This window comes from Dipodomys spectabilis, unplaced genomic scaffold (genome assembly GCF_019054845.1).
Source record: "Dipodomys spectabilis isolate Male_0828 unplaced genomic scaffold, ASM1905484v1 ptg000125l, whole genome shotgun sequence".
Lineage (NCBI taxonomy): Eukaryota > Metazoa > Chordata > Mammalia > Rodentia > Heteromyidae > Dipodomys > Dipodomys spectabilis.
The window spans coordinates 2,248,933-2,274,547 of NW_024870802.1; the positions used below are offsets into that span (position 1 = coordinate 2,248,933).

Here is a 25,615-nt window from a genome sequence, read left to right on the forward strand (position 1 = left end):
ATGAGCCATGTAGGAGGCCCAGAAGATGCTGGTTTATCAAAGGAAGCCAAACACAGTATCCCTGTGGTCCCCAAATATGTTCCACGGCTCTGGGAAATGTCACATTTATCATGTTGCCACCTAAGCCCTGACAGCTGTGTTTGGTGGCAGTAGAACTTGAACTAGGTTTTCACAAGTCAATAGGATTTGTTGGGGGGTTAAGGAACAGAGAGAAGCAGATGAAGAAAAGTAATATGGGTAAAAGTTTAGAAGTCGGAAGATACCATTCCAAGGGTGCTTTGGGCAAACACAGATGACTTCCTGTGTTAAGAAATGAAAGAGAAGTCAGATGCAGGTGGCTCATGCCAGTAATCCTACAGGATTATACCATAATCCTAGCTACTCAGGAGGATGAGATCTGAGGATCATAATTTGAAGCTAACCCAGTTTACAAATCTCTTATCTCCAATTAACTCCAAAAAAAAAAAAGAAAGTGGAAGAGTGGTTTAAGTGGAAGAGCACCAGCCTTGAGCAAGAAAATTAAGTGATAGTGCCCAGGCCCTGAGTTCATGCCCCAGAACCAATACTAAATCAATCAATCAACCAATCAATCAATCAATCCATAAATAAAGACTGCAGGTTACAGGTCCTTTCTTCACAAAGTAACTCCTAATTAATGATAAAATGAAATCAAACTGAGACCACACTCTGCATCCCAAACACCTGTTAAGAAGCAGGCCCAAGAATGACCATCTTACAAGTCTATGGGCTGGGCAAAGCCTCGGCACTAAGATTTATGAGTTTTATCCAACAAGTATCTCCCTTAAGAAAAATGCAAGAGGGGCTGGGAATGTGGCTCAGTGTAGTGCGCTTGCCTAACATGCATTGAAACCCTGGGTTCAATTCCTCAGTACCACATAAACAGAAAAGGCTAGAAGTGGTGCTGTGGCTCAAGTGTAGAGTGCTAGCCTTGAGCAAAAGAAGCTCAGGGACTATGCCCAGGGCTTGAGTTCAAGCCCATGACTGGCAAAAAAAAAAATAGATGCAAGAAAATGCTAGAGTCTGAATTTAACTAATATCTATCCTAAATTATTCTAATGTCAGCAAAGAAACATTTTTAGTTTCCACAGAAATAACTAAAGCCTGTAGTAACTGCCTTTGGGTTGTAGACGTCTGATTGGAACTTTTCAAGTAAACCACTGTAGAATTGGTTCCCCACTTCTGGGGTGTGGATTTAAATAAACTGATATACAAATGTATATTACACTATTCAAAGATGGGTATTGCAGTGAATGATAGTCATCACTGGATAAAACTTGAGAAACTAATCTGTCTGGTTATCAATTACTAGCAAGGAAATTTTAGTGTCAGGGAGGTTGACCAGTTGGTCCAGGAGCATTCTGCTTGATGGTAGCAAAAGAGGAAGCTCTCCTATTTTCTACATTCTGTGTTTGAGCAGGGGTGCTGAAAATAAGCAAATGATTTGGGCTTGTAGATATTGCTGAGTATTTGCTACTTTTGTAAGTTCAAGTTATTTAGCATCCTCATATAAGAGAGGTCACAGGGTGTTTGTCTTTCTGGGACCAGCTTATTCCACTGACTATAACATCTTCCAGGGTCACCAATATTGTCTCAAAGGCAAGGGTTTTCTGGGCTTTGGTGTCTCAAGCTTGTAATCTTACTGCTCGGGATGATGAGATCTGAGATTTGCAGTTTGAAGCCAGCCCAGGCAAGAAAATCTGTGAGATTCTTATCTCCAGTTAGCCAACAGAAAGCTGGAAGTAGAGATGTGGCTCAAATGGTAGAGCACTAGCCTTGAGCATAAAAAGCTCAGGAACATCACCCAAACCCTGAGTTCAAGCCCCAGTACTGACACAAATATAGTAATTATGGCTGAATACTATTCCCTTGTGTGTCTGCCATCTTTTCTGTGTGCATTCCTCTGCCCTGTACTTTCTCTCATCTCCTCTGCCAAGTCAGGCATTGCTGCAGTCACATATTCTTAGCAGACATTTGTGGAATCTCACTCCTGGTGATTCATGCTGCTTATCTCTGATCCTTGTCGGTGCATGGTGTACATTAATGTGTCAGTGCCGTTAATTATCACACATGGCATGCTTCAGCCTGGCCTGTGAGACTGGGAAGGAAAATCTAGACTTTCTGTTTGTGTAAAATTCGTGTGTATTCCCATAGCTGCTGCTATTGATGTTGCAAAACATTATCCCACAGTTAGGAAGGGGTGGAGAGCAGGCGCTCTCCCTCTCTCCCACTCCCTTTGCCCGCCTCTGCCTCTTTGCCAAGGAGCCTGGGAAGGCTTTGGAATAACCTGAAATAAACTTGCAAGTTCAAGCAGATCCCTCATTCCTCTTTCACTGGCAATTAACCATGATTTACTGGGGGCTACATTCTAACCTGGCCTCTGTTCTCCTGTTATCAGCTGCCCTGAGAACTGGGCTCATTTAGCTCTGCTCACAACCACATCCTGTCCCTTCAGTATTGTACAGGGTTGGGTTACTCCATGTTGAAGTAGAGGAGAGGGGGATTTGTACGATGAAGATAGCCCCCATAGATGGATGGACCACACCACTGGGTAATTCACCTCCCCCCTGGAATTATAGGAATGGAATGTACCCTCCACGTCTGCCCTCTGTAGCAAGTTCTCAAAGAACACAAGGCTGACCTGATGGAAATCTAAATGGCTGTGTGTCTGTCGGCACACAGCTGGTGGTGTTTTTGTCCTGGCACAGACAGGGTGTTCCCAGAAGGCTCTTTGTCTTCTTGCCTTTTGTCAGGACTGCTCCTGCTACACAGAGAAATGGGAAGTCACCCAAGGCTCTGTTTTCCTTTTGGCACAGCCAGTAAGTGATGTGTGGGCCGTCACTTCCCACACATTTGGGGCCTTGTTCATGGGTGTGGTGTGGCCTGGCCATCTTAGCTGACCAGTTTGGCCTTCAGCTTAGTGTTAATATGAAAAAGCATTAGAGGAGCCCTGGTCTGTCCAATGAGAGGAAATCCTTTTACAAATGAGCATCAAGAAGAAACTCCTCACTCCTGCAGCCTGGCTATGGTTTCTTTTTGTCAAAGAAGAATAATGACTTCCCCTTCTTTACCTTCCTGAGCTTGGCTACCTTGAAAGGCAAACCTCATTCTCATGTTCTTTACCCTTTGCTTGGCTTGGGTTTTGGTTTTCTGGTCGCATTTTCAGAGATCTTTAGGGATGCGTCAGGACATCAGTAAGTGGCCTGATTGAGGCAGGGGTTTCCTTTTGGGATGCTCTCTGCATTGCCATTTTGAGGACTCCACACAGCCCCACCGTTCTGTAGTCTGTTGTGGGTCTCCCCTGGACAGAGTCCCCTGCCCTTGTATAGCCTAAGGCTGCCTCAATTGTCTATTCCACAAATATCCAAGAATCCCTCCTTAGTAATCCTTTCCTTGTTACTGAGAATGGAGACACATGGCCTTACCAGTGATAAATGAATTACTCCCTATCCATTCCTCTTAGGAACAACCTTAACCTCTTATCAGTATCAGCCCTAAAAAAAAATCTATTTACAAATGCATAGTGCAAATGTAGAGTCTCAGGGATGATCAAAGACAGCTATCCCTTGGACCAATTATGATAACAGAATTTGGATAGATTTGAACTAAACACACATTTGAGAGGATTCTGAGACTTGTGGTGACTGTAGTTGAGACAGGAGACCAGTTAGTTCACTAGAGGATCCTACAGATAGTTTTCCATATAAGGTATTCTCAATGAGCTCTATTTATCACATGTTTCTTGTATGAGGATTTTTGATCTTATGTATTCATTCTAGTAATAATTAAAAATTATTTCAAATATATTCTGGACCATCTTGTGACTGAGTTTGGTGCCTGACTCATAACTATCATCAGGTTGATGCTCAGTATCCCTGAACATAGCAAATCATCAGACTCACTGATATCTACCAGGGAGCGGGCTTTATCCAAGACAATTCTGCTCACTTGGTATGTCTAACAATATTGTTACGTTACTGAGAGTTGAGCAGGGTTTGGAGAACGTAACCACTTGCTTTGCCAAAATGATCCCAATGATTTAATAAACATGTATACAAAACAAGGGAAGAGGGAATTCCTGCCCATTGAAAACCCCAAGTGTTGAAGCTCACTCAACCCTTTCAGACCATTGGCCTTGTAAAATATGTCTGGCTCCTATTTTGGGCTCAGCAGGCAGCCTCAAAGCACAGCCTTTGCCAGAGAGCTGTGAGCTTGAATTTGTGGCTGGGCTGATACAATATGGCTTGAGGTCACTGGTTGCCCTCCTTCTAGTATGTCACCATGCACAGCACAGCCAACTCACTCAAATGCTGTTCTATCTCCATTCTTGATTCTCTGCTCCACATCACCTATGACTTGTCACTCTCAACTGGTTGGCTTTGCCCAGAGAGTGAGATGAGCACATCTTCACCCTGTTGGCATACCTGACTCATTTGCCTCGCTTCTCACAATCACTGGAGTCATGTTTCACTGTTCGCCTACCTAAAACACTTGCTCCGCCACCCTTTCCTGCCAGCTCCTGTTACTGCCTCCTTGAACTCTGCCCATTTCCATTTATCCAGTCCTCCCAGGCCTGGCCAAACATCATGCTGCCTTCTCTGATCCCCTTCCTGTGCTTCATCAATCTCCTTAACCCCCAGGGTAGCAGTTGTGGATGTGACACAGTAACAGTTGCCTTGTGAGCTGGTGAATTGGGTAGGTTGGGCTTACCTTCTGTGTTATGAACTCTTGGATACAGGACTCAACTTAGCCTCCTGGCTGGGTTTTATCTTCTTACATAATGTCCTTTACAATACCTACATCTATTTCTTTTACTCACTTACTCATTCATTCACTTGTTCATCTGATAAATTGGTACTGAGCATCTGTGTGTGCCATCCGCCACAAAGCTCAGCACTCTGAAAAAGTAGGCCCGAAGACATATCAAGGAATATTCTTATGATACTGATGGGATGGGGAGGGGAGGAAATAGGAGTGGACAGGCAGACTTACAGCAAGCCTTGAGGCTTGACAGATGCAGTTAGGGAAACCCTGGACACACATCATGAACAACATTGGCCCTTGGGTGCTTGGGACTTACACCTCTCTTGAACCAATGGCTTAGTAAACTTATTTCTCAGCTCCAGTTCTTAATCCTATCTTAACATTTGAATTGATTTAATGCCTTCAGGTGGTTTTGCTCCCCAAGAAAAGATAGAAAATAAGGGAGAGAAAGAGGATTCAGAAAGGTCCCCAGTTAGTCCCTCAGTTGGCCAGCCTGGTAAGTCCTCTCTCTCTCTGGTAGCTGAGGAAGGAAGGCCTTACTCAGTGCTTGGACAATAGGCAAAAAGGTTCAAAGAAGGAGATTTGGTGGGATGTCAGTGGCTCATGCCCGTAATCTTGGCTATTTGGGAGACTGAGATTGGGAGAGCTGTGATTGAAAGCCAGCGAAACATATATACAAGACCTGCTTCTCAGCCAGCATCTGTGTGCAATGGTACATGCCAGTCATTCCAGCGATATAGGGAGCTGAGTATGAGAAGAGTGTGGAAATAGACCAGCCTTGGAAGAGAAGTCCATGAGGCACTTTTTCAATGGAGTGAAACTAGGCATAATAGTATGTGTTTGTATTCCAGCCATTGCAAGAAGCAAAAAATAGGCAGAGTGTAGTCCAGGGTTATGCTTTGCAGAAAATGAGACTTTATCTCAAAAAATAACCAGCGCAAGCCAAGTGCCAATATCTCATGCCTATAACCTTAGCTACTCAGGAGGCTGAGATATAAGGATCCTGGTTCAAAGCCAGCCCAGGCAAGAAAGTCTGTGAGATTCTTATCTCTACTAAACTACTCCCCAAAAAAGCCAGAAATGGAGCTCAGGCTCATGTGGTAGAGCACTAGCCTTGAGCACAAAAGCTCGAGGATAGCACCCATGCCTAGAGTTCAGGCCCCAGGACCAGCATACACACAAAAAAATTATAACAAATGCAAAAAAGGGCTGAAGGCATGACTCAGCAGTAGAATACTTGCCTAGCAAGCAGAAAGCCCTGAATTCAAACCCCAGTACCACCAAAGAAAGAAAGAAAAGAAAAAGAGAGGCTGGGAAGGTGGCTCAGTGGTAGAGTGCTTGCCTTGCATGCATGAGGTCCTAGGTTTGATTCCTCAGCACCACATAAGCAGAAAAAGCTGGAAGTGCAGCTGTGGCTCAACTGGTAGAGCGCTAGTCTTGAGCTGAAGAGCTGAGGGAAGTGCCCAGGCCCAGAGTTCAGGCCCCACAGCCAACAAAAAAAAAAAAAAGGAAAACGAAAAAAGAAAAAAAAAATCAAAAGATAAGGAGATTTGTTTGAGTTCCTATGTCTTGTTATGGGCTGAACTGTATCCTGAGAAGATATGTTCAAGTCCTAACCCTGGGAATATGACTCTATTTTGGAAATAGGATCTTTGTAGATGCCATCAAGTGAAGATGGATATTCTGGATCAAAGTAAGCTTTTAATCAATGACTGGTGTCTTTGTAGGAAGAGGGAAATTGGGCACAGAGATATACAAGGAGAACACCATATGACAATCGAGGTGGAGATGAGAGGGATGGGGCTGCAAGCCAAGGCATGCTAAGTATTTCTGTCTACCACCAGAAGCTAGGAAGAGGCAGCAAAGAGTTCTTCCCCAGAACCCTCCGAGGAACATGGCACTGTGGACATGTAATTTTGAACTTCCAGACCTCATAACTGTGAGAGAGAAAACTTCTAGTGCTTTAAATTGCCAAGCCTGTGCTTTGTTTTGTCAGATGTAGGACACCCATACAGACCCCTGGTCTTGGCCCCCATGAAGGCTGATTGCCAGACCCCTCTCCTGTTCCAGCCAGCGGCCAGAGCACAGGCGTAAACCTTCAGCAGCTGCCATGGCTGTGCCTTTACTGAGTTGTTAATCAGCCTGCACTGGAGAATGTCAGCATGGGAAAAGAGACTCAGAGAGTGAGTGTGAGGGATGGCGTTTGGCTCTCATCCCTTTGGTCCATAGCCTTTACTTAGTACAGAGCCATAGCTGCTGCCTTCATGATCAAGTTAGCAGCACTGCCAGGGCCTGTGGGGAATGGCACAAGCCTTGGCCCCTTTGCTCAAACCCTCCTGTGTGTTGCATTAACTTCATGGCTTTGGGAAAGTCCTTGTCTTTTCTAGACATCTCACTTTCCTCATCTGTAAAATGGGAATAACCTATTTCATGTAGGTTTGTATACTACTGCTGCTGCTGCTGATAATAATAATAATAGAAACAATATTAGGAGAATGCCCAGGCAACAGGCTGTCATATAATAGCAGAGTCCCTTTCGTGGCATTGTTATAAGGTAAATCATCCCAGAAGCCACATTTTAAAATATAGAATATTGGAGTCTTTATTATACAGTTAACAGGCTGCAGGCCGCCGGTTGTTACAAAGGCCTGCAGCATGCAAGTACTCATAACACAGCTAGGAAACATGCTAAAAAGGAAAGAAATAACAAGAACAATAGCAACAAGCCAATTCAGCTCCAATGGAGAACTGAATTGGGACGCCATGATGACTGGAGATGAGCCAGGAGACAGGACACAGCACACCATCACAGAGACACACGTGGCACGGAGTCCCCCGGCAAGGCTGGTCAGGTCCTAAATAAGTCGGCACAGGGGGCAGATCCTCAGGAAATTCCCAGTCCCAGGTAGTGGACTGACAGATTCAGTAACCTATCAGCCAAGTGCCTGCCCCTGCTTCCAGGGGTCCGGGCATGCCTATTACCTGGGAGGCAGGTGATGCGGGGGAGAGGGGGAGTTTCTTCCCCCAGCATGAAGACAAGATGGCAGACCTGTAATCCACCATGTGGCCAATATGGCACTGGCCAGACCGGACCTCCTTACTTCAGTATGACCAGAACAGGCTAAGTGTTAGGAGTTAAAACCCCAGTGGATTGATTAGGGTAGACCCCTGGGACAGAGGTGGTGAGCAGTGATTCTAGATTAAAAAAAAAAAATCCAGGCTTTGATTGGATAATAAAATCTGCCTTAAAAGTTGTAGAAGCCAGGCGTAGTAGTGCATGCTTGTAGACCTGGTTATTCCAGGAGCCAAGGCAGGAGAATCAGTTAAGACTAGGAGCTCAAGGCCAACACGAGAAACACAGAGCTTCTCTGTGCCCTCTTCCCCCAAAAGAAGCAGCATGTGGAGGACTAAAGGAAACACCAGTGTCCAGCTCACAGTGTCTGTGACTCACTGAGTGCTGGGTGGAGCCAGGACAGACAGGAAGGAATAAGAGTCCTCACCAGACAGCGGAGGCTCAGGCTCCTCCCTCCTGCTCAGGATGCTGGGAGTCCAGCAGACGAGCCCTGTAGAATGGTGCAGGCTGCGTGTGGTGACTTGGGACACCAGGAACCTTGATGGCGACAAAACTTAGAATCTCTTCCTTTTAATTTTAAAATTGTGTTTGTTTTGAGACCAGGTTTTGCCATAGCCCAGGCTGGCCTCATACTCACAAGTTTCTTGCCTTGGCTTCCTGAGTGCTAGGATTCTAGGTGTGCACCACCATGCCCACTTTACGATTCGGAATGTTTGAGTTTATTTTTCAATAGGTGCCTCTTCCTGACTCTTAGCACCCACCCCACCCCTCCGCCCCGCACTGCCTCTGATTTGCTGTTTGTGTGTCCAGAACTTCTGCAAGATAGCTTGAGGTTGTGACTAGGTTGATTCCAAGCCAAGGCAGATCGTGGTCAAGCATAGCTCAAAAGTGTGGCCTTCTCTACTGGGCAACATCTGTCAGGCTTGTGCAAGACAGCTCTGTGCTCCCCAGATTAGCTTCCCAAGAAAGCAGCTCTCGATCATCTACGGCAAACAAACAAACACCAGAGGGTCTTGCTTCATCAAGATGTATGCTTTTAAATTCTGAAGTTGAGGTCCTGACTGATTTTTAAGACTAATCACCTTCTTTGAATCTGGTGGAAAAACAGACTCTTTCCCATCAGGTTAGTGGTTTGGAATTCTAGTCCTTACCAAGACCCTTCGTTTTCTTCCTAGAGCTCCCTTCAATGGAGCAATTGTTCATTTCTCAGGGCTACCAGTAACTAATTACCACAATGATTTTTGTGGGCTAGATAACCAAAATTTATTATCACATTCAAGTCCAAAATTGAAGTGTCAGCAGGGCTATGCTTTCTCTGACCATGTTGGAACAGCCTCCCCCACTTGACTTCCAGCTCTGAACCAACCAGCAACACCTTGCCTTTGTCAGCTGTCCCTGAGCTCTGGAAGCATCCCTATAAACTCTGGCCTATTCTCTGCATCCCAAGTCTCTCTCCTTTTGTTCTATTCAGGTCATCAGTTGACAGAATAAGAACCAATCACATCAGTGAGGACAAAGTATTTTACCAGCCTGTTGTTCCAAATGTTAACCTCATAACCTCATGCACAACCCTCAGATAGTTGACCAAATGTCTGGGTAGCCCGTAGCCCAGTCATGCCCTACCATAACTGTCTCTGTAGTGATGGTTCATTTAGTGTCATATGCATGTCTGTCTTGGATGTCCTTGGTAATGTTATGCTCAGTTGAAGGAGGATTGGAGAGGTCAAGACAGAAATCCAAAAGAAGGATTTGTAAGATGAGAAGTCTTTTTCTGAGGTTCTAGTGGCTTGCTTTTGTTTCTTGCCACTGACTCTGTTAGTTGCCTTTTTCACATATGTGAATGAAAAGATGGATATGATGTATAAGTACAATGCAGGGGGAAATGTATGTGTTTCTCTGACCAGATCTACATGAAAGGAAAATCACTTGTTTGAAAACTATTCCTATTAGACAAAGGAAGACTTTCATTAAAATATGTTCCAGTCAGTCTTTATCCATTATATCACAACTCCGTTAGCCCACCCTGCTAAGAAGACCTGCTGTTCAGGTGGGCAAAGAGGTGCATTTCCACATGACTCGACGAATACCACGAGCAGGGCTAATCTGTGGAGCTCATCCAGCCCCCTTCCTGCCATGGTTCCTCTCCCAGTATGCTTTCACATGGGGCTCACGAAATACACTTGAGTGGCAGACATTTCATTAGCTAATTTTACTAGAAATAATTTAATCTTTCTAATACCAAAAGTCATCTTAAATCCAGTAATAAAATGGATAGGTTTTTGTAATTTGGTGACCCATGCTTAACAAATATTATACTAGTAATGCAAGATTTGCTGATCTGTCAAGACTTTGAACAACTCAATGGGCACACACCAGAAACTTTAATAACAGTGGTGTCAGCACTTGCTATATTTCTTGAGTCTTTTGCTATATTCTTGCATTGTTTTTACTGTTCTCAGAGGATATAATTTGGTCACTGCCAACATGTGTTAATAAGCAGGCTTACAATGGAGCAGCAGAGTTCTTCTGTATCTTTTGAACAAATCTAATCAAATGACTGTGGATTATTTTATTTTGTATTTTATTACTTGTACATTAAAGAATAGGTGATGGTGGGTGTTAGAATGGTGTGAATTCTGATCTGGATTTACTGTGTGACTGTGGAAGAGTTACTTAAACTTCCTGAGTCTGTTTCATAAGGGATCATTGTACGTTCCATATAGGCTTATGAGTGAGATAAACTTTGTTATCATTTGGCAGGCTTTATTATTATTACCATTCCTGTCATTACTATTCTTATTACCATTTTTATTATGTTGTATTTTGGTACAGGTCTCAGTGGCTTTGAAATCTTAATCTTCCTGTTTCCACCTCCGTGAGTTTTAGGACAACAGGCATGTAACACTGTGGCCTACCCTGACTTTATTCTTAGTAAAAGCAGTTTTTCTCTTTTGATTTGATTTTTCTTTCTCTTTTGATAGCTTCTTATTATAGCATTTTGTGTTATCTTATTTAATTATAATTTTGTTTCCCTCGTTTGTTTCAGTACAAAATTGTCCAATATAAATTTACTGATCCTTGTTGCTGAATTTAGAATTCATTGCATTTTGCTCTACTTAAGTTATATTGAGAACAGAAGGCAAAGGAAGACCCCTTCATTCCTAGTATTGATTTCTTGCTTGTTTGCTTTGTTGTTGCTTTACCTTAGCATTGGTTTTAAGCAAGCAACTCCTCAACAAAGTCTGAGATTCACAGCTAGGATTGTTCTAGAAATGCTGAACTCCCAATTTGAGGTTTGACACAGGCACAGTTTTAGTATTTAAGGGCCTTGAAAACAAGTAGAAAGTAGCCTGCTTTCAAAAGAGACTTAACACGATGACAATATCCTCTACTATTTATGGAGAACCAAACTAGGCTGGAAGGAGAGAAGCTGATGGAGAGAGGATCGACTCTAAGGTAGCACTCGTTCTGAGAAGCACTCTCAGTGTAGTCACACTTTATTTGAGAGGAGGGAACAAGAGAGGCATTGCTGAGCTGCATGTGGACAGACTTGTAATGTTCATTCTTTTAGGATTTCAGGAAGCAGAGAAAGAGGGAGGTTGGCCTCTTTGGCTTTGTTGTTCTGTTGTGTAGGGTGGTCCTGGTCCTCATTGGCCACCCATGAAACCCCTATGGATCGAATAGTAAGACATGTTTTGAACAATTGTTATGGGTAGACAGGGCTATCGTGACATTCAGTGGGCTGGAGGCCAAGAATGTTGGTTGGCTGAAATGGTGACCACATCCCGAGGCACTGTGTAAAGTCTGATCAAGGGGAGAAGAGTTCAGAGCAGGAATGGCCAGGGACGTTGCAGTAGGAAATGCAATTGCACCAAGAAAAATCTAGCTGAAGATCATTTCAGGGTATTTGAGGTCAGAGGTCATGACGTTGGAAGAAATTGGAGTGGAGAGAGGAGTCAGGGTCAGGAGATAAGGACCAAAGAGGTTGGCCAGGAAAGGAAAGGGGAGATTTGAATGAAGATCCAAATGCAGACTTAAACTATTCCCCCATAATGGAATGCACCAGAGGAGTCTGAAACTGGACATCAGCAGTTTCTTTTGACAAATTTTGGCTGAAACATTCGATGAAAACAATGACCCAACTCAAAAACTCTGATACCTTTAAGTTGTTTATAGAATAGGGCTTCAGGGGTTGAATTTAGAATATTTCTGTGATGAATAACTGGCTCTTGTTCATGTAAACAAAGAGCAGCCTGCAACGAGTAACCAGATCTTCTTCATCCAGGTCATGGCTGTTTTCCCGAGGAGAAAAACTTTCCCTTTTGTTTGCCCCTTCTCACCTTGGTAACTCAGGACAGTGCACTGGAAAACCCTCTCCAGGGTTCCTCATTGCTCTCTCATAGAACTCTCAGTAGAGAATGAACTCGGTGCTAGGCCCCAGGTTTTAAGTCCCTAGGAGTAGCCTACCATGCACAAAACCCTGGGTTCAATTCCCAGCATCAAACAATAACAACAAACCCAAATTCTCCATGTCTCATGGGTGGATATAGGTCAGTGCTGTCCTATAAAAACATATTGCAGGGGCTGGAAAGGTGGCTCAGTGGTAGAGTGCTTGCCCTGATGCACAAGGCCCTGGGTTTGATTCCTCAGCACCACATAAGCAGAAAAGGCCAGAAGTGGTGCTGTGGCTCAAGTGGTAGAGTGTTAGCCTTGAGCTGAAGAGCTGAGGGACAGTGCCCAGGCCCAGAGTTCAGGCCCCACGACCGACAGAAAAAAAAAAAAAAACCAACATAATGCAAAAATAAAATTCACATAGACAATTTCAAATTACATCTAAATGTTTTAAAACTTCTAAAAGAGGTAAAATTAATTTTAAGAATCTATTTTATTTAACTCAGTATACCCAAAGAACCAATTTCAATAAACAATCAATATAATTATTCATTTTACAGTCTTTAACATTTTGGCAAATCTTACCAGTGAAGGGCACCCATGAGTGGAATAGGACCAGAAGGCTGGGCTGATGATTTTGACTACTGAAGGCAGAGTCCTGCACAAGATTGAGACCCCTCTACCAGCCTGTCAGCTCACTGACTTTCATGACTTTGGCCAAATCCTGCAAAGAAACAATATGTCTGGACAGTACAGTGATAGTTGTTCTTTGTATCCATCTTTAGTTTGTGGTACTTCTAATGCAAGTATCAAGTGAACATGGACAAGCCTGGATTTGCAGCCCAAGCTGAAAGTGTAGTGTAGTGAGCGCAGGCTCAGTTGCTTCTCTCCCTGGAATCACCCAGGGCTCTTCTGTGTTGACAAATAGGGGAGTGTGTAGGAAGAAAGGACAGATTTCCCATAACCTTTCCAGCAAGAAATAACCTCTATGGTCATTTTCTGTCCTTTTATTTTTTTTTCCTATCCAACATAGTATTTCTCAGACTTCCAACATGAACTTAACGGACCTCCCCAGGAGCCTCTTGTTCTGAGGAAGTGGTTCATGTCCATTGTTTGATTTGCCATGCAAGGGAGACACCCCCAGAGAAAACTTCAGGCCTTCCAGCCCATTACTGGCCCCCCACTGGCTCTGAATGAAGCCACTCTTCTGGCAGATTGCATCTAAGGAATGTCCTCACTGGGCTAAGGAACAAAAGACTCCTGGTCCTAAAGCCTCTTTGTCTGGCCTGGACCCTGGTGGCCACGGGGACCTGGAGAGTCCGGAGTTCTGAAGAGCTCCTCTCCCCATGCCTTTCCTGGGTTTCTTGTCCAAGTTCACCAGTCACCTCTCTGCTCTTCTTGCTGTACCATGGAGGAAGGGTCTCTGCTCAAGAGCGGCTTCCAGGAGCAATGTGATTGTGTCCTCCAGGCCCCAGCAGGGAAAGCTTCCTGTTGACCATTCTAGTGATATTGACTGGCTCAGCTGGGGACAGTGTGTCCTTTGCCTAGGCATACTTTGACTAATCTGTTCCCAGATGTGTGTGTGTGTGTGTGTGTGTGTGTGAATACTGGACTTGAACTCAGGGCCTGGGTGGGGTCCTTTACCTTGTTTTTGTTCAATGGTGACCCTCTACCACTTGAACCATAGCTCCACATCTGGCTTTTTTGGTGGTTAAGATTCTCATGGATTTTTCTGCACTGGCTGGCTTCAAACTCAGATTTCTGTCTCCTGGAATTTCCTAGGATTGTAGATGTGAGCCCCAGGTGTGGCTCCAGACCTTTTTATTAGGAAGAGCTTTCATTAGATTGTGTGTGTATGTGTGTGTGTGTGTGTGTGTGTGTGTAGCCTCGTGTTTAGAAGGGGTTTTCTAAGCACTGAATTTGAGCAAAGCTAAGTGCACAGTCCAAGAACCAAATCCAAACATGTGTTCCCTACCTACACAGAGTGTTCAGTTTCATTGCAACAAAGGATGTGCATTCATGGGGCAAATAGCAAACTCTATGAGTCACCGAGTAACAGCCATGTGCTGTTGGGCTGGGTGGGTTGGTGTGTTGCTGGGTGGCAAGGCACAGTGGAGGTAACCCTTGCCAGCGGGGGTCCGTTTGGCCCCCATGTACTTGTTGGTGTCTGCAGCTGTTATGGAGTGAATCTCCAAAAGGTCCTATCTGTGGGGTGGTAGTTCCAGCTGGCTCCTTTGCTGGGCTTGGAATTCTGCTCTTGGGGAGGTTTGTTCCATTTGAGAGGTCAGCAGTGAGCAACTTGAGTTGTTTTTCCAGTAGTGCGAGCTGCAAGAAAGCATCTGTCCCATATCCTCCGCTCACTCACTGGTTTGCCTGGCTAATCTGGGAATGTGGAGAGTGGGCCATTTGGGGGGAGAGTGTTTTAAGTGATGAGAGTCCAATTTAGATGAGCAAAAGCAGAGATTGCAAAAAATGATGGCAAGATGACCCATGGAAGTCAGGGCCAGGGAGAGAAGAGCGCACACAATGCGAGTAAATGAAGAGACTCCCTTCTTTCCCTTGTCATTTCTTAGAGACAACTCTTAGCTTGGGCTCACACTTGTAATCCTAGTTACTCAGGAGGCTGAGATCTGAGCATCATGGTTCAATGCCAGCCTTAGCAGGAAAATCCCTGAGACTCTCATCTCTAATTAATCTCCAAAAAGCCAGAAATGGAGCTATGGCTCAGGAGGTAGAGCACTAGATTTGAGCAAAAAAGCCAAGAGACAGTGCCCAGGCTGAGTTCAAGCCCCAGTATTGGCATACACAGACTTATAGACACACACGGACACACATATACGCCACCACTACTATCACCACCAACACCAACACCAATAACAACAACTCCTGACCTGCTTATGCTGGAAAAGTTTATTTGCCTTTCTGGCTCCTGTTATAGACGCCAAGACTGCTGACAAGAGTGTGTGAATCTTTGGGGTGCAGATTGGCATTTGCTTAACTCTGGATGGAGAATGTAGTCGCTGATGTGAAGTATGTACACACCTTGGTCTTTGCCTTCTAACACTCTTCCTATCGAGAAGGGAAAGGAAGAAATTTTTCAAGCACAGCTGATCTCATGTAACAGGTGCAAGCCTACAAAGTTCTAAATTGGAATCAAAATGGAACCATATGAAAAAACAAAGTAAAACAAACTTTTCTTTTCTTAAAGTTAATCATTTATTACTAGCTCATTTATTTCATTATTTAGTTGAGAGCTCCTGTGTCTATACCATAGGATGCTATGTGTTAAGGTTCAGGCCCTGCTCTGGGAGTAGGGAAGGGGTCGCCTATAAAAGAGCACAAAGAAATAGCACAAAGAAACTCCCTCTGGATGGTGGACACATTAGCTCTTGACTGGAGTGGTGGTTACCATAGTTGAGTGTGTTTTTCAAGAAAAAAACTGTACAATCAATACAAAATTTTACTATGTGTAAATTATATTCCAATGAAAAACTACTTTTGTTAAAGAAAACATCCTCATGACCAATAAATGAATGAACAGAACGTAGCATATCTATGGAATCAAATATCCATACATGCCACAATGTGGCTGACCCTTGAAACCTATTGCTAAGTGAAAGAACCCAGACACAGGTTCACATAGTATATGATTCCATTTATATGAAATACCCAGAATAGGCAAATCCATAGAGACAGAAAGCAGATGTGTGGTTGACAGGAGCTGGTGGGGGTGTGGGGGTGGGGAGGAAGGAAGGAGCAGAAAGTAACTGACTAATGAGTTTCTGTTTGAGAAAATAAAATAGTTCTGGAACTCTGGAATTGTTTGCACAACATTGTGAATGTATTTCATACCACAGAATTGTAAACTTTAAAATGGTTAAGATGGTAAATGTCATCTGGTTTTTACCACCATAAACAAGAAAGAAAAAAAAAGTCTTCCTTCCTAAGAATTTGTCAGACACACAGCAGGTACTTGATAGATTCCGTTTGGAGCTCCTTTGCAAAAATAGGGTCTTGAGCCCAGTGCTAGTGGCTCACGCCTGTAATCCTACCTAGTCAGGAGGCTGAGATCTGAGGATCGCAGTTCAAAGCCAGCCAAGGCAGGAAAGTCTGTGAGACTCTTCAATTAACCATCACAAACCAGAAGTGGCTAACCTTGAGTGAAAAAGCTCAAGGGCAGTGCCTAGGCCCTGAGTTCAAGCCCATGATGACCAAAAAATAGGGTGCTTGGTCTTTAGTGTCTTTTCTCTGGTGGAGGGAGGAGGTATGTTTTCCTGAGCAGTGGAGGGTCTTCTATGATGAGAAGGGGCTTGCTCAGTATTTCCCACCCCTCTGTGACATGGATGTGATGTGTTGCTTCTCACGGGAGCATTCACAAAAATCATCACATCGCCTGATCTCCAGCAGTTGGGGCAACATGCAGCGTCTTGATCCTGGAAACTGTGTAGGAGCTGGGAGTGGGGGCACATGTCTTTATAGCGAGAGAACAGGTCTGCTCAATGTTTGGAAGGAAAATCACGCTCAATCATGGGTCGTCAGCACCTACAGCTGAATAAATAAAAATACGTGTGAGAGACGGCAGGGAAACTGGGAAGTGTAGCTTTCTCGGGGTGTTGGAAGGACATTTACAGTTGGGAGGAGAGTGACCAGAGAGACCGAGACTGCGTTGGGATGAGGAAAGCCAGGGGAGGAGGTCATCTGGTGGAGCCCCCGCCGTGGCCCGGAGCAATGAATCGAGCAGTTGAACTGTCCAGTTCTGCGTGGGCCTTGGACGTCCTAAACAAGAATCTTATTGATGGATTTGTCAGACCCCGAGCAGAGCAGACAACTCTGAACTTTAACAGAGCCAGGATGGAAAGCATGCACAAGGGCCTACAGTTTCCAGGATGAACAACAAGCTTATTTTCCCCTCCCTCCGCTGGAGGATGAAGAAGAGACCAAAATGAAAAGTGTGGGGGATGGTGGGGGAGAAGAGAAATGTGATGAGTGGGGTCCAGAGCCTCAATGGAATAACCACATTCCTCTGAGGGGTGGCCTACCCTTCAGAGCCCTGGGGGAACTGAAGAATGCCACTGGGCTTGGCGCAGATTGGGTCCCCTCGCCTCTGTTAATTGTTATTTCCGAAGGCCTACAGTAGACTTCAAGAGGATGTGTCTCTTGGGGAGTTACTGATGCCCTGTGGGTCAATTGACACTTTGTCAGATGATCAAACCTACAGAGCCTGACCCTTACCCAGAAAGGGCTCAGGTAACGTAAACCTGACTTGGGCTGAAATGACCTAGAACAATTGGCTTTGACGGAAAGAGCTCTAGAAAGGCAGAGCTAGCAAGAAAGTGGACGGCTTGTGGTCATCAGTGGTTTCCCAGAGACACCTGTGTGCACAGTCAAGATCGATGGGGCTCTCGAAGGAAGGTGAATGATGCCCTCTGGTCCTAAGTTTCATGCTGAGCCTCAGGCCTGCATTTGATCCATCCTGGTCCCCAGGCCTGTATTTCTTCTGCTTACTTAAAACAACTGTTCTAGAAGAAAAGGAAAGTATTAACACTGTCCTCAGCAGAGAGTACCCTATGCATTCTTCTTCTTCCCCCATCTGACCAACCTACCAGTTCCCCAATAAATAGCCACCATGGCTGCTGTGGTACCTCAAGTCCTAAATGACTGGCGTCCCTCTGTACTTCTTAGTCATCCGGGCATCTTCTTTTATAGTCTTCACATCTCACTGGATGATCACACGTGCATTGGTTACACCTGTCACAGGTCACCCCCCACCCCTTCTCTTTGTGTATTTCCTACTCCTGCCCAGTAGAGTATGGTGGACCGGAAAGCAGAAGCCATGAGTCAGATGAAACTCTCAAATTCTCTGGGACTGACTATGGCCAATAGGCGACAGACAGCAAGTCCTTTGGACTTGGACATGCTTGAGTTTGAACCCCAGTGCCACTACTCACTGGGAATATAATTGATTAGGTTATAATTGGGGCCCAGCAGCTCGTCCCTACAGCCTTGTCCTTGCAGAGCAGCCATGAGAACTGGAGGTGCTGGGCACAGCTCATGGCATGGCCCCTAGCTGTCCTGATTAGTCTACACTGTCATCATCCCCTTGCGCCAATACCATCATCTAACTGGCCTCCCCTCCCACCCACCCTCCCCACTGGCTCCGGCCTGCTTAGAGGACTGCCTTGTACGGCCCTCCCAGCACATCCCAGGCCCTGTAGGATTTGTACTAACTCCTAAGCATCCCACCCCAGTCTACAGTTCTAGCCTCAGAGCTCATCCCCACCTTCCCCTCTGCCCATGATCTGTGTGTCCCTGACACACAGCCACTCTTGTTCTGCCTCTCTTGGGTGAACTCCTATGCATTCCTCAGTCTCAGTGACCATCTTATAAAGTCCACTACCCTCTCCCCACCCCGCCCCCGATAATCCACATTTCCCTCTTTAGTGCATTCCTGGTCTGTGGATGGAGACATTCCCAAATTAATCTTGTTCTTACTTGCTGTGTTCACCAGGTGTCCCCTCCATAGTCAGAGGCTCCCTGGAAGGGCTGAAGACCCACTTGGGTGATCTTTGTCTCCCAGTGTGAGCCAGGCACAGACTGTCTACCCTTTGGCTTAGCTATTGCTCACAACAAGGGCTGTTTTCCAGGAATCCAGCAGCTTTTGGGAAAAGCTAAGGATGTGGAAGAGCAGAGGCATTTCCAGTGTTCGTGCTTTTGCTCTTTGGTTACTGCAGCAGTGGTGGCAGAGACACAGCCTTGAGAGGATCAGAAGGTCAAGGAAAATGGGGCAGAGAGCCCAGCTCCCTTGCAGTCCCTCTCACCCCCCTGGCCCCCAGAGCAGAGGGCACGGCTGGAGCCCCTCCCTCCCATTTGTGCTTTGTTTTCCCTGGTTTCGCTTCTTTGAATTCATTGCTGAAGCCAGTTGCGTTCCAGCAGTTGACAGGAAGCTCATGAATAGCTGGGAGAAAGAAAACAGGACCCAACCTTAGACTCAAATCTCATTTTTATTCTTTCTTTTTCAATCCTGCTCTGGGAGCAGCCCTCAGTGGACCCTGAGTAAGCTTATTGCCATAATAGTAAAGAGGTGCTTGCAGCCTACCAGAGCTAAGGGTGATGGGCTGGGTTGTGGTCCCCACTGGCTGGATTTCAGGCAAGAGTTAACATTTTGCCATTGTCTCTCTGTCTTCTGTTCTCTTCTTCCTTTTGTTTTTTAAATTTGTGCCAGTAATGGGCTTGACTTCAGGGCATGGGTACTGTCCCTAGGATTGTCACTGAAGATTCACTCTCTGTCATTTGAGCCGTGGCACTACTTCCGACTCTTTTGGTAGTTAATTGAAAATAAGAGTCGCATAGACTTTCTTGCCCAGGCTGGCTTTGAGCTACATGGGTCCTCAGATCTCAGCCTCCTGAGTAGCGAGGATTACAGGAGTTCTCTGTTCTCTTGGTTAACTGTCAGCCTTCCCTTTCCCATCCCCAGAGCTGCCCCTGTTCAGCCCACTTGGCCAGCTCCCACAGCAGCAGCAGCACCTTGGAGGATGGCAGGGTATTGTTGGCAGTATGGTTCTTCGCCCTTAGTGATCCAGTCTAGTGATAGCAGGGCCTGGGACTGAGTCAGGCTCCAGAAAAGAAGCACCACTAGCCCAGATGCCCAGGGCTCTTCCCCAATAAGGCTGCCAGGATGCTGGAGGTACCATCCCCTAATGCCAGCAGTGACTGATTACCCATCATGCCTCTCTGTCTTCTAGAAAGTTCTTGTGTCTCATCCTTTTGGACAAATATTTGACCAACTGGAAGAGCTTTGTCCCTACCCTGTTCTCAGGTGTGTCCATTGTCCCCTGCCTCTCTCCTGCTGGTTATTTATAGACCAGCTCTGTGTGGATGTGGGTCTGACCAGGAAGCCAGAGACAAAAGTGGCAGGGGCAGGGGCAGGTGCTGGACAAAGAAGCAGAGACTTCCGGTGATATTTTGAGCCATTGACTGGCTCCCAGTGACACTGTTAAAGCAAGGAGCAAGGAGCCTGGGCTGTAACAAAGTCCTGGAGAAACAATGTCTATGAACAAAGCAGGAGCCCTGATGTTGGATACGACGCTAGGTTCTGAGTTTTACAATAGCAGTCTTTCCGGTAAACTTTGCAGGCTAGTTTTATAGACCAATTGGGCACAGTGTTGTTACCATATTATGAAAACTAGGAAAGGGAGGATTGGACTATAGTTCAGTACTATGGCGCTTGCCTAGTCTGTGCAAGGCCCTGGCTTCAGTGAGAGATTCATTTAAAAAGTGCATCTGTCCTAGTGTTGTAGTAGGTGGCATCTACCACATACCGGGATATCAGCAGCCTTTCCCTTCACTTGACCTAGGCCAGGAGTTTTATATTCTTGTATACCAGCCATAAAGTGACACTGTGTATTCTGCAAGCAGATGGATTTGCTTTTGCTTTCATTCATTCATTCAACATTTATTGGACATTGTGCTGGACCCTGGCAATGTTTGTTAGACACAGAAGCATGTCCTTGGAGCTTACAGTAAAATAGTAACACAGACAGGAACAAAGCTGTGAGAGAATGTGTCAGTTTCTTATTATTGTCATCACAATTACCAAGCAACACAAATTTATTTACTTAGAATCCAAGCACCTGTAGGGCTGGGTTCCTTCTGGAGGCCCCAGGAGATGATCCATTCTCTTGCCCCTCTAGCTTTTTTTTAGCCTCAGAGCCAATAGTGTAACATCTTCCCTCTGATTCCTGCATCTGTCCTCCCATGTTCTCTGTGTGAATCTTATCAGGACTCTTGGCATTAGTTTGGACTGGATTACCATCACATAATCCAGGGATATCTTACATCCACCAAACTGTGAAGTCCCTGTTGTCATGTAAAGTAGCATATGCACCAGAAGAGAGGGGAATAAGATGTAGATTTCTGGGGGTACCATTCAGCCTTTCAGAGGGGCTGGTAACACGGGATGCTGTTAGGTGCCCTCACAGTTCCAGAGGCTAAGAGAAGATGATGTAGGAGGAATGTTACTTGATCCAAGACCTGTGGGATGGGTGGGATTGGCTAGTGTATGTGTGGGGAACCCATGGTAGTGTGACTATTGGAGGAAAAAAGGCTGGGCTGTGAGCGTGGTGGGAAAGGTGGATGGGTGGTTGATTTGGGGTGCCTTGGGCAGTTCGTGAGGCTCTATAAGTAGATCTGTGTTTTAGAGAGCCATCTAGTCAAGCCACGATCTAGCTTAGGTCATAGGGTTTCTGAATTGGATGGAACTAGATGCATTTATTTAACTGATCTGAGAAGGTTAAGTTGCAATTTCAAAGTTACCTGGAGAGAATCAAGATGAGAATGACCTTGATTATAACCACAGCTTTGAGGTCACCTGGCAAAGCCCTCTGGAGGTTGAATTCTGTTTTTCCATAATACACCTTCAAGGCTATATGTTGGTGATAGAGAGAATACTTTTGGGATATGGGGCCATCTTGGTCTCTATCACTCTTCTACCAGATGATCGACCTGCAGCTCCCACTCAGGTTGTTGGGATCAAAGACCTGTTTCCCTTCTCCTGTGTTCATGGAACTCAGAATCCCACCTTCTGGTCCCTCCATTCTATGTGTCACCAGCCTCATATCTGGGACTAGAGAGGCCACAGTGGGGATGCAGTAGATTCTAGAGCAAAGCAGATACTGAAACTTTCTCTTGTTTTTTGCTCTCTAGCCTTAGAGCAGCTGCTGACCGAGCTGGAAGACTTCCTCAGGATCCTGGACCAGGAGAACCTCAGCAGTGCAGCCGTGGTGAGGAAGAGCGGCCTGGCTGAACTCCTCCACCTCTACATCAAGAGCAGCAGTAAGTGTGGGCCCTGCCATTCAGAGGGGTCCCACAGAAATGGAAAGATGGCCGTGTGATGGCAAATGCAACATGGGTAGCTTTAACAAAAGATGGTTATTTTCTCATACTTCTTGAAGCTAGAAATCTGGGATCAAGATACTGACAGGACTGACTCCTTTTGGGACCTCTCTCCTTGGCTTGCTGATGGCTGTCTTCTCCCAGAGTCCTCATGTGATTTCCATTCTATGTTTGTCTGGGTCTGATCTCCTCTTATTATTAAAATATCACGTATACTGGAGTAGGCCCACTCTACTGACCATAGCTGGGCACTGGGGTCTCACACCTGTAATCCCAGCTACTGTAAGGTTGAAAATGAGAAGGTTATGGTTCCAGATGGAGTCTCCATGGATAGAAGGTGCATGCTTGTCAGAGTCTAGATGTACCTGGGCAGAAAACAAGACCCTGTCTAAAAAATAAATCAGTACAAAAAAGGACTGGAGGCATGTAGAGTAGTGGTAGAGTATCTGGCTATCCAGTAACAGGCCTTGAGTTCACACACAAAGACCCCATGTCCAAACAGAGTCATCTTTGGAAGTCTTTTGGACCACGTGATTGGGGAGGAGTGACCCAGTTCAACCCATAACAATGGCACAGAGGTGACTTGGCTTGAGTCAGAGTCCCAGAAATCTGATCACTCAACACAGTAGCCTGTGGGTGAGATTGTAAGGAAAATGTTTTCAAAGTACTTTTCTTTCTCCATTGAAAGCAGAGAAGGAATAGTCAACTATTACAAGAGCACCTAAAGTTTAGACATCTTACATGCACACATATGAGCTCATTCGGTCTTTCAGGCATTCCTATAAGGTTGGTGCTGTGGTTACAGAGGGAGGAAACTGAGGCTCTGAAAAATTTAGATAACATTCTAAGGATTATGCAGCTCAAGGGAAAAAGAGGAAAATGTAGTTTCAAAGCTATAAATCACAGAACCTTGATCTTGTAATGTTTTCATCGTGTGTGTGTGTTTGTGTGTGTGTGTGTGTGTGAGACCTTGATCTTGTAATGTTTTCATCGTGTGTGTGTGTGTGTGTGTGTGTGTGTGTGTGTGTTGGTATTGGCTTAAGCTCAGGGCCTTTGCTTGGCTTTTTCTCTCAAGGCTAGTGCTCTACCAGTTGAGCCATACCTCTACTTCTAACTCTTTGCTTATAATAGGAGTCTCTTGGATTTGTCTCTCTATACTGGCTTTGACCCTCACTCAATATTCAGATCTCTGCATCCTGAGTAGCTGGGATTATAGGTGTGAGCCCCTGGTGCCCACGCCCATCTTCTTTATCATGATAAACTTTATTTATAATGAAGAGCATAGATGTTATTGTATGCAGTGTGCAACTCACCATCTAAAACAAGGCATAGCTGGTCACTGATGGCTCATGACTGTAATCCTAGATTCTCAAGAGGCTGAGATCTAAGGATCATGGTTAGGAAACTGGGGTAGGAAACTCGGAAACTCTTATCTCCAATTAACCACAAAATTCTGGAAGTGGAGCTGTGGCTCAAGTGGTAGAATGCTAGCCTTGAGCACAAAAGCTCAGGCACATCACCCAGGCCCAGGGCTCAAGCCCCAGGACTGGCAAAAATAAAGTAAAATTAATAAAATCAATTAAAGAAACAAGGTGTGGACTATTCCAATCTAGTCATCTAGGAAGCTCTGTCTTGCTCTATCCCTAGTAACTTTCTTCCTACCCCCATCTCTACACAAATGCCACGTTGCTCTGATTTCTCCTTCTGTACAATGGCTACCTGTCCTGGAGCTTCATAGACATGAAGGGGTCATATGGGATAAGCTTTGTGTCTGGCTTCCTTCGAGTAGGCGATCTTCCCATGTGGTTTGCTCCTTTCACTACCGAGTGGTAATCCATTCTGTAAATATCCCACTGTCTGTTTGTCTGTTCACTTGTTGATGGATGTTTGGACTGTTTACATATTTGAGCAATAAGGCTTTAAGTCTGCGGTGAACATTCTTGTATAGATCTTCTCGTGGACGCATGATTTCATTTATATTAAATCTAGATCTCACCCCCCCTTTTTTTTTTAAAAAGAAAACCTTGTAAAGTCAACACAGTTGTTGAGTTGATTTTTCTGTCAGGTGTTTGGGAACAGGAAATTGCTGTTTGGGGACAGTTAAGGGACCATCAGAGCCTACTGAATCCATCTGCCTCTCAGCAGGAGCAACCTACAGCCATGCCAGGGAAGCAAAGTCTCCACCTGCTCCAGCCAGCGCAGTCAGGAAATGCTTCCTGCATCTAACCTGAGTCTGCCAGGCTGCAATTCAGGGCCCCAGGCTCGGCGGGGGGTGGGGGGAAGAAGGGGGTGCATGGGGGGTGGGGGGAGGAAGGGGGTGCATTTCTCTTCTCTGAATGTCAGGCACCGCAAAAGCAGAAACTGTCTCCTTAGAGGAACAATCCTGGCTCCCCACCACGTCATCAGGGATGTTTTCCTGCAGTTCCCCCCCCCCACACACACCTTTGCTACCTTAGCAGTTCCCAGGCTCCTCCTGGCTTTGTAGCTGCGTCTTCCAGGCCCGCACATCAAACAAACGCTGGTGGGAACAGCAGAGGGGAAATCCACAGCACAAAGCCCCAGAGTTAGGGGAGGAATGACTCACCCCTCGGAGGGATTCATCAGTGGATCCTTTACAAAGCACACTCCCCAGACCTTTGAAGATGTGCTCCGACTTGAGAATGTTGGCTTATAAAGACAGCCTCTGTTAGGAACTGGAAAACACCTCTTTGTGATCAGCCTGACCCATGGCTTCTGGAGTGAGCGCACTGGCAGTGGCTCCGGCCAGGCCCTCTGCCTTTGCGTGCCGCGTGGCTCCCTGTAGGATGGCCTTTGTGCTGCTCTCCATCTGCCTTGGTCAAGTCAGAGCTTTCCCACTTCTGGGGTCTGCAGATTGTTGGGGTGAGGAGGGGGGCTGCTGAGAACAAAATCTAGGGCTTCTCAGTGAGAAGCATCTCCAGCGAGCCCCCAGATCACTGATATCTGTTACCATACCTACTCCATGTCTTCTCAGGCATGAGTCTACCCATTACTACAGCTGCTGCTTGTGTGAGTTTCCCTCTGGCCCTCTTTGCGCTCCTTAGACCAGCAACTTACATTGACTGGCTCCTTACTGGCAGGGAGTGTTTAATGTGTTCAGTGATAGGGATTATGTCACTTCATCCTCTGATCTGTGAAAGATTTCCTGTTATCCCCAGTTTACCAACAAGGGAACCAGGGCTGGACTAATCACTTGCGCAGAGGCACACAGCCATTGGTCATGGAGCCAGGGAAGGTGATTGGTCATGGAGCCAGGGAAGGTGGGCCTCACCACTACATTCCCTGGCTCTATTGCAACGGGTTAGCTGTTGTACTGGGAACAGACAGAATCTGGAGTATCGGTCTTCCCCTAGGCCTCTTCCTCACTGTATGAATAGGAAAACTTATCCTTAAAGCTTATCCTAAAGGTGAGGCAGGTTGATCATTTCAGAAAAGCCAGTCACAAGATTCCTTGTCACT

General features: G+C 45.6%; 1 protein-coding gene across 3 annotated transcripts in view; it reads left to right on the forward strand.

The window, feature by feature from the left end:
- The window catches only part of Afap1l2 (actin filament associated protein 1 like 2), a 97,041-nt gene that overhangs the window by 38,121 nt on the left and 33,305 nt on the right, over positions 1 to 25,615 (forward strand). For all 3 annotated transcript variants that reach the window (XM_042689470.1, XM_042689468.1, XM_042689469.1), the window contains one exon: positions 21,950 to 22,078. In XM_042689470.1, the coding sequence (XP_042545404.1) occupies positions 21,950 to 22,078 (129 nt within the window). The remainder of the gene's footprint in view (positions 1 to 21,949; positions 22,079 to 25,615) is intronic.